This window comes from Muntiacus reevesi, chromosome 7 (genome assembly GCF_963930625.1).
Source record: "Muntiacus reevesi chromosome 7, mMunRee1.1, whole genome shotgun sequence".
NCBI classification, from domain to species: Eukaryota; Metazoa; Chordata; class Mammalia; order Artiodactyla; family Cervidae; genus Muntiacus; species Muntiacus reevesi.
In genome coordinates, this window is record NC_089255.1 from 29,425,259 (window position 1) to 29,438,214 (window position 12,956).

Consider the following 12,956-nt stretch of genomic DNA (forward strand, 5'->3'; position numbering starts at 1 on the left):
ACAACATACTGTATAGCATAAGGAACTATATTTAATATCCCATGGTGAACCATAATGAAAAAAAGTATGAAGAATGTATATATATGTATATCTCAATCACTCTGCTGTACACCACAAACTAACACAACATTTTAATCAACCATACTTTCATAAAATAAATTTTAAAAAACAGAAAAAGAAAGTTAAGTATATAGTGAAAACACTGAAAGATAACACTTCAATAGAAGTTCATGTCTCCAACTTATGTATGAACACTGTTAGGGTTTGGAGGACATAAGAACAGTAAGAGGACATTAAGATGTAAAAGTTAGAGTCCAATAAGGATTTCCTTATTATGATAGCTGGTGGTATTATTTTTCCATAGAAGATCTAATTCAGTTCCTTAGTGTAAGGAGCACTCTAAACCAGAGATCAGATGACCTATGTGGTACTCTCAAACAATATAGTCACCTGTAAGAAATGCTGCCCCACACAATGAAGAAAGTCTTACCTTTCTACTGGTTGGGAAAGGTTCTGTTGGAATTATATGCAAATGAAGTGGGCGGGCTGTGAGCTGGCTGAAAGCTGGAGTTAGTTCAAAACAGTTTTGGAAGAGGGATACTCTGGCAAAGATATAAAGTCCAAGTCTGGCTCTAGACATGGCGACCACTAAGCGACGGACATCCCTTTGAAAAACAAACAAAATTAATAATTAAAATATATCAAGATTAAAAATATATTTATGCAGCCTTTTATAACATTCTACTAATTATTACTGTTAAGCTGTAGCAATAAAGAGTTAAGATTTTCAAAAACTTAACAGGATAAACATTAAGTTAATCAGTGCTATGTAACTAGTTAACCAAGTAAGAAGTTAATGCTTTATTACCAACTTCTAAGTGTTTTTGAGTGGAGAGAGTAGGGGGGAAATCACAAAATAACCAATGCACTGATTTAAAAGGCTTAAATACAAAGTTACGTGGCAGCCTGGATGGGAGGGGAGTTTGGGGAAGGATGGATACATGTATATGGATGGCTGAATTCCTCTGCTGTCCACCTGAAACTATCATAACACTGTTAATTGACTATACTCCAATATAAAGTAAGAAGTTAAAAAAAGGTTTAAGTAGCAATAATAGTTCACTTGTTAGTTACCAATTTGCTGTGTCACCACCAATAAGTCAATCCAAACCAGCCCTTCCTCTACTTCACTCACCAAATTCCCATGCTCTGTCAAGGTTAATAGGTCAAATTTTACTTCCTGGATAACTCTAATCACACTGCTTTATACTTATTTATAATAATAATAATTACAATACAAACAAATACAATATGATGATATGATACAATAATACCATGTCTTATTCATGCATTTACTCTAGTACCTACGCCCAATCCCTGGTTTATAATAGGTCTCAGTGTTCACATAAATAGAGATAAAAATGCCAAAATGCATGCTTCAGCTACACAGGTAGATGGGTATCTGATGAATGATGGCTGTTTCCTTTATCTTTTAGAAAGAATATGTTCTTAAAACTTTACTGAATTTACCTGAATCAAATGAACTAATTTACAAAACAGAAAACGACTTAGATTATGAACTCATGGTTGGTTCCCTGGGGAAAAGGGTGGTGGGGAGGGATAGGCTGGGAGTTTAGGATTGACAAGTATAGACTGCTATATTTAAACAGATAACCAACAAAGATCTACTGTAAAAAGAAAAAAAAAAGAGTAGCTATGTAAGCCTGATTTCACTTCATTATTTCACATTAGTTACAATTTTTTTTGTAAGAAAATATAGTTTTAGTTTCCAATATGGAGGACAATTTGTTTTCCTAAGATGCTGTTAGATGGCTATTTAAATCTGTGAGTATTCTACAAAAGAGAAGATATTTACGAATAATAATAAAATCTGGTATAAGCATCCCTAACACCTGAAAGAAAGTGTTAAACAGTGTTATAGGGACCAAACGTTACAAAGGTCATATAATAACCAGACAGAGAATTGGTAAGTGAAATATTTATCAAATGGCTTTTCTTTGTCTCTGTATAATGTGAAATATTTGGGGAATACCTCTAATTCAGTTTCATTTTCTGTTGTGTTTTATGGCCTTGATAAGGATCTAGTTTCCCTTATCAGAAGCAACTGTACAACCTCAGTATATAATAGCAGTTATGTTGGGGGGTGTACAATCCCTATACCCCACCAACCCAAACTAAGAGAAGTTCATTTAGGTGGAAGGAGAAGCATACCCTTTTACAGTAGTTCTAATGAACTTCTACATTTGTGACACATTGGATTCTTGAAGGAAATGTTTTCTTTAGGTTACTGCAAGTCAAATTATTTTTCACTTCCTCCACCTTCCTTAGAGGCCCGAGGGGTCATGCCATAGGTGGATGGTTCCAAAACTAGTAACTAGAGGTACAATGCTAGAAATACTCAGCATGAACTCTCAGATAAGTATTAAAACGTTATTCAGTTCTTCTCTTCTCATCCAGAAGGCTCCTTCTCTAGGCGGAGCATAGCCACAGCGCTACCGCAATGACAACAATCCTGCTCCTCTGAGGAGCTCTTCCCTCTAGTCCCCCGTACTGCAGAGCACTTAAGTGGCTCTACTAAGCTCATCTCCACTGTACAGACTAAAATCTTCTGCAGAATCAAATGCAGGTATTTCCCAAAGACAGATTTAATGTCTCCCTCATTGGATTCTAAGCTTCATGGGGGCAGAGATAATGAATGCTAGACTTACCACTATATATCAAGAATCTAGCCTACTGCCAAATAATAGAAGGATCTGAGAATATCTGTTAAATGAATGATCAAACACCACAAACAGAACAAACTACCAGGCAAAAAAAGTACAGGGTGGCAGCAGGAAGAGAGAGGGTTCCTTGGAGCTGTATCTTGAAACTGGGGCAATGGGAACTACTACCTTCTTTCATGCTCTCCAGAGGATGGCTGGGGGCAGGTTCACTGACTTGCTCTGAACGAGTCACAAGCATTTCTATTTGTAGCTGGGCTATTCAAGTCAGTAGGGACAAGAACAATGAATGCTGGAAAAGGGACCAGAAATGTCTCACTAGTCTAGCTTCTGAACAGCTCCACAGTTGTCCTAAAATAGCTCTCTGGAACCAAAGCTGAATAGTCTGTCTAGTCTATCCTGTCTATCACCTGTCTAGTCTATCCTGGATGGGTAAAAGAAATATGGCAGGCACTTGGGAAAACTGTTTAGGAGTCTCTTAAAGGGCAAGACAGAGTTACCACAAGACCCAGCAATTCTACTCCTAGGTCTACAACCAAGAGAAAGGAAAACATACTTTCTCACAATAACTTGTACATGCATTTTCACAGCAGTTCAAATAGTCACAAAGTGGAAACCACCCTGGTGTACATCAACTGAAGAATGGGTAAACAGAAAGTAAAATATTCACAAACAAAATGTTATTTAGCTATTAAAAGGAATGAAGTACTGACACATGCTACAACATGGATGAATCCTGAACACATTATGTTAAGTAACATCATTTACATGAAGTGTCCAGAACAGGCAAATCTATAGACAAAGTGGAACAGTGGTTGCCAAGGACTTGAAGGGGAGAGGAAGGGAGTGACCGCTGACAGGTATAGGGTCTCTTGCTATTTTAGAAAATGTTCTCAAATTGTGAATATAGTTGTGTAACTCTATGAATATACTAAAAAATCATTGAACTGTACACTTAAAATACAGTTTATTTGTACACAAAAAAATCATTGAATCGTACACTTAAAAATACAGTTTATTTACACATTGAATTGTACAGCATGTGTATTATATCTCAATAAAGATGCTACTAAAAAGAAAAATATGGAAGACAGGTTTCCTTGGTATCTTGAAATTTGAAAGACAAAATATTTCACTGCTTCTTAGAAAAACAAAGACATGAAAGATTGCATTTACAAACCAAAAAATTCTATGAGGAGCTTGATAAAATTCTCACCAAGATACCTAAACTATCTGGATAGCTGAATTACAGGTAATTGGTAAACTAAGTTTCTCCCCCTCTGAGCTTTAATAAAACTACCATCACTGTCAACAGCAGCCACCGAAGAAGTTGAACTTCCAAAACAAAAGTTTGGCAAATATAAAGAAGATAAATTTATTTGGATAAAGAAAAGCTGGATATGTGAGATGATAATGAAATCAGGTTCTTTTTTAAACCCTCATTTATAAGCATTTTATTATCATCATCTTTCTCTTTATTTAGTTGAGTTTTCAGAAAAGTCAGGTAAAGAACAGCATAGAAATAAAGTCATGGGAATGTGACAAAGACAAAAGTACTACAGAGTAAGAGAAAAGGTGGGGAGAGGAGGAAGCAGTATTCTCGTATTCATACTGTGAGCATGGATAAGATATTTTAATTAGGTAAATCATAATGATGCCCTATTTAGCAGCAGCTATAAATTTCAATGTGGAAATGGAACTGCTTTTTAGAAAAGTTAGTCTCCAAAAACACGTTTGACACTTAAGTAAAAATAAACTGCATTTTAGAATGCTATAGTCTTGAAATTACTTCTTGAAACATTCCATCTTTGTTTACTCCTACATAAAAATTATTGGCTTAGTGGAACCTGATTGCTCTGGGTTAAATACCACATAGATCTTGACTTAATGACAACATTAAGAGAGCATGTAGAATTTTCTTTTTATATCCATTAAGTAAAATAATAAAATGAACTCTCCTTACAGTTTTGCTAGTAAGTCATATGAGATGAAGGTTTATATAAAACTAAATGGCTGCTTTGTAATAAGGAGATATTATTCCCACAAAATCTCTAGCACATAAATACATCACAATAAATGATAAAAATAGGTTACTGTTTGTTTTGACAATTCTTAATCCTGAGAGAACAAATGGTTCCTTTATCCTCTCTAACACTAAGCTAAAAGACTGTGTCGGGTAAAGTCAGAAATCCTGTGCAATGAAAAATTTACTTAAGAGACTTTTTACCACTTTACCTCCTTGAATTTCTTATATTAAATTTCAAACAGGTATAGGATACATATATATACACATATATGTGTGTGTGTATAACATTTTATGATCAAATGCTATCTCTGAATGTTCCTGAAGAGAAAAAAAGTTAAAATGACTAAAATATTTAAGATTCAAAAAATTCAGAAGCAATGGCAATGATTACACAAAGAATATGATACCGTTACATTCCAACAAAAAGCACCAAAAGTTGCTATAACAATTAACTATACTTTAAACCTGAAAACCACTTAGATATGAAAGCTCAAAATTGAAGCAGATAGTGAGATTCAACACTATTAAGAAAATGCTTCCTTGCATACCTCAGGTGGCCCACTGCCCTGGTTCGTACTAGAGACAGAAGAATGTAGTCGTTCTGTTGACCTTGAAATCTGTCAACAGTTGTCACCTGGGAGGAAAAAAAGGGGAATGTGGTATATTTTCAAAAGCAAAAATTCTTGAGAGATCATTAAAATAATATGCTAGAAATAAAAATCTTATCCTTAAAATAATCAATCCCAAAAGAACATAACTATACAGTTGGAACTGAAAGAACAAGTAAATGAACCCTATGAAATAAACCATGGTGACCAGATGAGGCTATGTCCCTATGTTACTCACACTTATAGCACTCGTCTTTAACTCTGTGGATAATGAAGTAACTATCTGTGGCATTAATAGTCTTCCCTCTACTAGACTACTCAGCCCCATGAAAGCAGGGACCATCTTCGTTAATTATACACCTAGTGTCCCTTTTATCTTCCTGATACAAGAGAGAGTACCTTTCCTTATGAAGTTTTTTTGGTTAGTTATAAGTAAAAGGACAGAGATAGAGATTCTTATATTTCTAAACTTCCTATATTTCAAAGTTATTCATTTCTCATTTTCACTCTCTATATCCCTTACGGAAAGTTCCACAATGTCTGTTCCTCCCCTTTCCTTTTGTCTCCATCTCTTTGATTTTGTTTTACTTTCTGCTAGTTCTCATTTTATCTCTTCCTGGGTTCTTCAATTTCTTTGTTTTGTAGCCTTCCCTTACAGAAGTGGCTACTTCATTAAGCATTTTAAAATTCATACCCAAATATGCATTCAAAATTCTCATCTGTTCTAGGCCAACATGCTTTCTATGCTTTCTGGAGTACTTTACCTTATCAATTAGTGTGTTCTGCTGCTCTTTCCCTCATTTATACATGAAGCTTGTGCTAGTTTCCTTTCCCCCTCTATTTCACCACTGATTAAGTGGGTTTCTTAGATGAGCTATGTATTAACAAAGAAGATAGGCTGGGGTGAGCAGAACTGTTTCCTAAAGGCTCAGTGATTTTCACAACAGATGGTCCTCTCTTTCACTGCTACTACAGAGAGTCTTTTCTTCCCCCAGATATTGTTCACCTGTAGTTTCCTTTGAACCAATCTGGGACCTGAAAGGCTTCTGCTCACCCCAATACCCACATCCACTGTTGGGTAGGAATGTGGCTCTTAGACTTCAAAGTATGCCACTCATTTTCAGAAAGTGTGTTTTTGCTGTCACTTTCAAGACTGATCCCCTAAATTCTCTTCTCCCTACATTTTCTTCCTGATCTTAGTCACATGTCATCTCACTAAAAGTGTAATTTGTTTTCTCCCACTCCCATTTTCCTCTTACTTGTGGATGATTTCCAAGGAAAGATGAAAGAGCTTTATATAGCTACGTTCACAACCAAAGTCCTAATTTCTTCATTATTAATACTATATTTATGTTTTGTTATTCTAATTTTTCAAACTTTTATTGATAAAATCAAGGATCTTCATTTTTATTTGATAGCACTATCATATCACATAAAAAAACAAAAAAAGTAATTTAAAAAACCCTAGGATCTGAATATACTTGATTTTCCTTTATGCCCAAGAAAAACACTTTCCTATGTGTGTATACATGCACACAGAGACACACACACTAAGAAGCAGTGTGAATTATACCTTTGTAAAACAAGATAAAAAACGCTACAATTTCTATTTCTATTGTAAAGGACATATATAATTAGATATATTTACCAACAAAAAGTTTTAGAAACAGTTACTTCTGGCTACTATCAACAAAAATCTTCACTGTGATAGGTGAGACAGACATTCACAGTAAATCAATAACAGTGTCAGAAGTGTCACATAACTTATAGAGTTCTTTTTATTTCATTTTCTTACATATTTTAAAAGGAGATAGCAAAGTAGAACAATATAACTCAAAATAAATATAAATCTTTCTATCTTGCCAATAACATGAATAAGAGAACATATTATAAAATTACCTTATTGGGTCTTCCAATCAATGGATTGCTTCCGCATCGTCTGTTGATGATGTCACGAATAAGATGTTTTTGTCCATTATACGTTGTCAGAATGCTGATCTTGTCAGCAGGGTAGCCAAGTAAGCACATGTACATAAAAAGTGCCACTACGTATTCTGCCTCCCCAAGATTCTGTAATGAAAACATTAATCAGACTGTGCATTTATTTCCCTTTATAGAGAAAAATCAGGGCTTTCCAGGCTAGTGGTAAGGAATCTGCTTGACAATACAGGAGGCATAAGAGATGCGTGTTTGATCCCTGGGCTGGGAAGATCACCTGGAGAGGGGCAGGGCAACCCATGCCAGTATTCTTGCCTAAATAATCCCATGGACAGAGGAGCCTGGCAGTCCATAGTATCATAAAGAGCTGGACATGACTGAAGTGACTTAAGTATGCAGCAGGTGTAGAGAAAACAGTTAACTAGTACAATTTGCTCATTCATCACACCTCAAGAAGTGACAAGTTACTATCTTGGACAAGTGAATACCTCTCATAAAACTGAGCAATTAACTAACCCTAAATTAACAATGATACATGAAAATAACATATGTGGTAATTACCTGTCTGAATTTCTATATGTATGTCTTGTTTTTAAAAAACAAAGTGGGATACTATAGATACACTTTGAAATCTGATTTTTTCACTAGTATAGCATAATTCTCCCTTTCAGTAAACCAAGTTATAATATTATTCTTAGTGGCTATTCAGTATTATATGGAATAGGTAAAAGTGTAATTAATCCCTATTGATAACATTTAGGTTGTTTTTCTTTTCAAAAATAATTTGCAGTAAAAGATGTGATGAACATTTTACCATATAAGTCTTTGCAAGTTTGTCTATTTCTTAAAGGATAAATTCATAGAAGTAAGAATACTGCTTTTAATAAGTACTAACAATATGTCCACAAAATAACTTTCCTACTAGCATTGCATGAGTATAGTATTTCCCAAACCTAACCCAACAGAGGTGAAAATATGCTCCAGTGATTTATACTCGCTATACATGTATCTTTGTGAACTGTATATTCTTGTCCTTATTGTATTTTTCTGTTGGCTGTTAATTCTTGCCTGTTAAATGATGAAAATAAACTCTGTTCTCAAATCAATATTTTTCTTTATGATTTTGGATTTTGTAAGCTTAAAAAACCTTTCTAATCTCAATATTATATATTCATCAATACTTTCTTCTTTCTAGTATGTTTACTGTTTCTTTTCTTTGGTATATATATCTTTAATCCATTTGAAATAGAAAAGTGTGTGTTGTCTCTGAGGTGGAAACCTAACTTTCCTTTACTCAGTGGTTGGCTAAATGGTTCAGTAATATTAATTCAGATAGTAAGTAAGCCAGGAAAATACAAAATGAACTTAACAGTTTCTTGTTTTTTCTTACCTGATAAAAGTAAGGATTAGGCTCAGATTCTCCAACTCCCTGAAAATCTTCAACATTAATGAGCTGGAAGTCATAGAGCAAGCCAGCATTGGCTGTACTAAACTCCGGCAAGAGCTGCACATGGGGTAGGTTTCCTAGATTCTTATATCGCCAGTTGTAGAGGTTGCACAAGCTTTCAAAGACAAATCCCCCCCGAAAAGGAAAAGTTAGCAGTGTACATTCCCTTTTAATATACCTAAGGGGGTTTCTAAGGAACTGGGTTCTTCCTGTTAATTTTCGTATTACCTACTTCGTGCTCATTGTTTTAGCAACAATGCTTTTGCAACCTTTGGTCTCCCTCCCTACCATCAAGGAAATCAGGAGACTGATGACATTACAGAAATGATAACTTTATCATGTTCCCTAAGGTAAATGCTATCTTTATTCCTTAAATAAGAAAATCAAGGAAGAGTCTGTACAGTGAAAAAAAACCTACAAGTAACTCTATGAGAGGGAACCTATATATTTTATGAATAAGAATTAGTGTGTTCTTTTCTTATTCATCTCTAGCTTTAGATTTCAAAATGATATTAATCATGTATCTTTTGGGGGCATGAAGAAAAAGGAGGTAACAGTGAAAGGAAACCCTTAGTTTATAAGTCACTTAAATTAATCTCAATTAATAAAATGAAGGAACTCATTTGTTCAGTTCACAACCCATACTGAAAGCAATAAAGGTATTTTCCAATTTGAAGATGTGTATCCAGGCAAGTTCCTGGATAGCAGAGAGTGCTTAAGAGTCTATGCAGAAGATGCTATCGAATAGTTGGATCATGGAACTGATGTCCTTAAACAGGAGCAGTACCCCTAATACCCAGCCCCTGCTCCGGCTCCCACTGCCCACTCTCCTTTACCTTGCTCTGGCCCTCCCCTGGGCATCGAGGTCCACAGTAGGAACTCCAACCCTGACAAAGCGAGTGAAGAGGGACTGCTCCATGTTTGAATACTTCTGAAAGGCCATGTTCTTAATGACTGGCGGTAACTGGTGATGATCACCAATCATAATCCAACGTTTTAGTCGGCTAAAACCATCCTGAGGATTCTAGGAATAAAAAGTGGGGAAATGGCAACATACTCTAATTAATGTATTACCCTGTTAATCTCCAATTCATGGCACAAGAGTCTTGCTATTCACATGATGGCTTTAACAGTTTACTAATTCTTGCCATTCACCAGTTTCATAGAGAAGAATCTGGCAAATTTATAGAATGACTTGTATGGGTACCACTGGCTGACAGTGTGTGAGAAAGGCTGGAGGGACTGAGAAGGCAGGCATGGACTCAGCCTACACAGGGTAACCCAAAGAGGTCTGGGAGGCTTAGGTCCTAATCAGGCAAAGGGTGCACAGTAAGAAACAGATGCCCAAGCAGGGAAATGGAAAGATGTCAAATTGTATCACAATTACAGGCAGCAGAAATTACACCTTCTTTAATTTCCTACTCTACATGTCTCCTTATTTTTTGAAACATATTTTGATAAAATAAAAATACCAGATAATTTGGCTTTATAAAACAACTTTTGAAACCCAATTATCTATAAATTAGAGGAGCCTCTGTTCTTTAATCCAGAATTCTGCATTTTTTTTTAATGCTTCCATAGTAAAGACTATTATACAATAAGAAAACATTTTTAAACATCATCATTGAACTAAAAAATTTCAGGCATAAAATGAAAAATAATGTATCCAGGGATCAAAAATAATTCCAGAAACAACTCTGAAAGAAATGAAAAAAGAGCTCGTCTTCCCTCCAGACTGCATAAAAATGTAATTTTCTTGAGAAAAACTAAGAGACAAACTATGAATTTTTAAATAGTACTCCCAAATAATACAAACTTCTCAATAACCAGGGAATAAAGGAAGTTACATGCTTAAAACAGAATACTGAACAAAATGAAGTTAAGGAGAATACATAATCATAGCAATTAGCACCCCCAAACTCTAGTTTTCTGACTCCACCCTCCAGAATTCTGAAACCTCTACTTTGTCTCAATTTCAGTATCTTACCTGTAGAAGAAGAGGTATAAAAGTTTCTATCTCCAGAATCTGAGCAGCTTCCTCCATTAAAATGTTGTCATACTGAGAAATGGAGAAAGAGAAAGCTTGTGAAACAGTTTGAAACCCAAACAGCTACCACCATGACTGTAATAAGCATCCAAAACTCTCTCAAATAATTCAGATAAAAATAACATACAAATTATTCAAACAGAAAGTTTATGATCTTCTTTACCACCATGCCTGAACCCTAGTTTCCAGGAATGTTAGGCACTGCACATCTATAAAATAATGAAAAATCAAGTCTTGCTCCAACCGAAGGAAATTTCATTCTTTGTGAATCTTCTATCTGCCCAATTTCTTCTAGATTTATTCTCATCAGGTTTTATCTTTCCCTTCCTCTTCTAATTCTGATTGCTATTTATAGTATGATATCCTATTCCTCGTAAAATTCCTTCTTTGAGACTCTTACTAAGCACAAAGTTGGGTTCTTTTGTTTTATTTTTTCAAAGTTTTCTCCCCTAATTTTTTTTCAAGGAAGTGGAAGGTAGGGGGAGTATACTTACTCTTAATGCTTAATTAACTTTTTTCTTTTAAGCAAATTGTTTATGTATCCTCTAGTTTCTGCACTGGAGAAGGAAATGGCAACCCACTCCAGTATTCTTGCCTGGAGAATCCCAGGGACAGAGGAGCCTGGTGGGCTGCCGTCTATGGGGTCGTACAGAGTCAGACACGACTGAAGCAACTTAGCAGCAGCAGTTTCTGTGCTACTCATTTTTACCAAAATATGCTTGTATTTGTTCAAGTCTGGTAGCTGGGTTTCTACTGGACATGATGAAATTTAAGGTTCAATTCTGTACTGTTTTCTAGTGAAAACAGTAGAACGTTTTAGGCATGTGGATGGGTATCTTCTCTAACTCTATCTGATGCTAAATTTCCCTATTACAATGATTAGTTAGGTCATCCTGATGGGAACCTAGGAGGAGGGGTTCAAAGAGTCATATTTTCTCAGAAGTTCCCACGTGGGCTCTCAAGGTGCTAGACACAATATGGAGAACAGAATGGGAAAAGCTCAAAGATGACAGCTTAAAGAGACTCCTTCCTGAGAAAGAACTCTGAAAATCTAATGTGATTTAACTTATAAAAATATATCTATAGCTCCTGTTAAAAAGGAGATTTTAATTGCAAAGCAAAATTATGCCACAACTATACTGGATGTATTAAGGAAGGAAAAGAGTACACCAAAGTGCTTGCATGTCTCCTTGGAGACAGCACAGAATCAAAAGACAGTGCCTGAAATGGAAATTTAGCATTTTATTGATATAAATGAAAAGGACACAGGAAATATGAAAAGAGTTGAAAGACTAGATAATTGGGGAGTGGGGAGTAATGTGAAGGGATACCCTGACTATCTTACGCTAACTATCTTACTAGCGCAATGTAAGAAAATGATTAATGAAAATATGATAAGCTACAAGTAATGTTTTGTAGTTTATGCATGTGAACAGCCGCAAGAAAGCATAAAATGCTCAGTTTAGATTGTATCATTTCCCTGTGTTGTTAAAACTAACATGATTTAACAGCAAATCCAAAGTATATTTTATGTGTCAGCCCAAAGCAAGAACAAAATATTTAGGTGAAAGCTTTTCACTAATTTGCAAAAGGTAAGTTCACACCACTAGGTTAAGTTCACACTACCTTTTAATAAATTATCATATTTGTCCTACCTTATAGCTGAGGAAACTTTAATCCAAGATCTCAACAATTCTATCACCTTGAATTTATTTAGCACTTATCTTCCAGTGACCTCATAACACTTAAAAAATGTCAGCTATTTTCATCAGCAACAAACGTTTTACTAACTTTGAATTCAAACCAGTACATGAAACACTAATAACACCAGATAAACCAGTTGGAGGGAAGTTAAATGATTTGCATTAAGATCAGAGATTAGTCAGTACCACTAGCAAAGTCACAAAGTGTCTGCAAACTCAAATTTACTGATCAATTATTACATTACATTTCAGCTGAGTAACAAGTAACAGGCTGTCTTTACCCTTTGGCTCTCCAGTCCTTATCCTGAGATGGAGTCATTTAAATATCTTACTTGACAGTCTAAATAAGTATATTCCATATCCTCACACAGAATGCTTTTCATTTACTGAATGAACAAATAACTGCAGTGGATGTGTGCTTAAAAGGTAAATAAGGCAAGCATACA

At 35.2% G+C, this 12,956-nt stretch overlaps 1 protein-coding gene across 1 annotated transcript in view; it reads right to left on the reverse strand.

Moving 5' to 3' along the window:
* The window catches only part of AQR (aquarius intron-binding spliceosomal factor), a 90,236-nt gene that overhangs the window by 14,567 nt on the left and 62,713 nt on the right, over positions 1 to 12,956 (reverse strand). Inside the window, exons 28-33 of the mRNA XM_065940161.1 lie at positions 10,748 to 10,819; positions 9,597 to 9,784; positions 8,704 to 8,875; positions 7,275 to 7,445; positions 5,316 to 5,401; positions 491 to 665 (exon numbers count right to left, since the gene is read on the reverse strand). Coding sequence (XP_065796233.1) covers positions 491 to 665; positions 5,316 to 5,401; positions 7,275 to 7,445; positions 8,704 to 8,875; positions 9,597 to 9,784; positions 10,748 to 10,819 — 864 coding nt within the window. The remainder of the gene's footprint in view (positions 1 to 490; positions 666 to 5,315; positions 5,402 to 7,274; positions 7,446 to 8,703; positions 8,876 to 9,596; positions 9,785 to 10,747; positions 10,820 to 12,956) is intronic.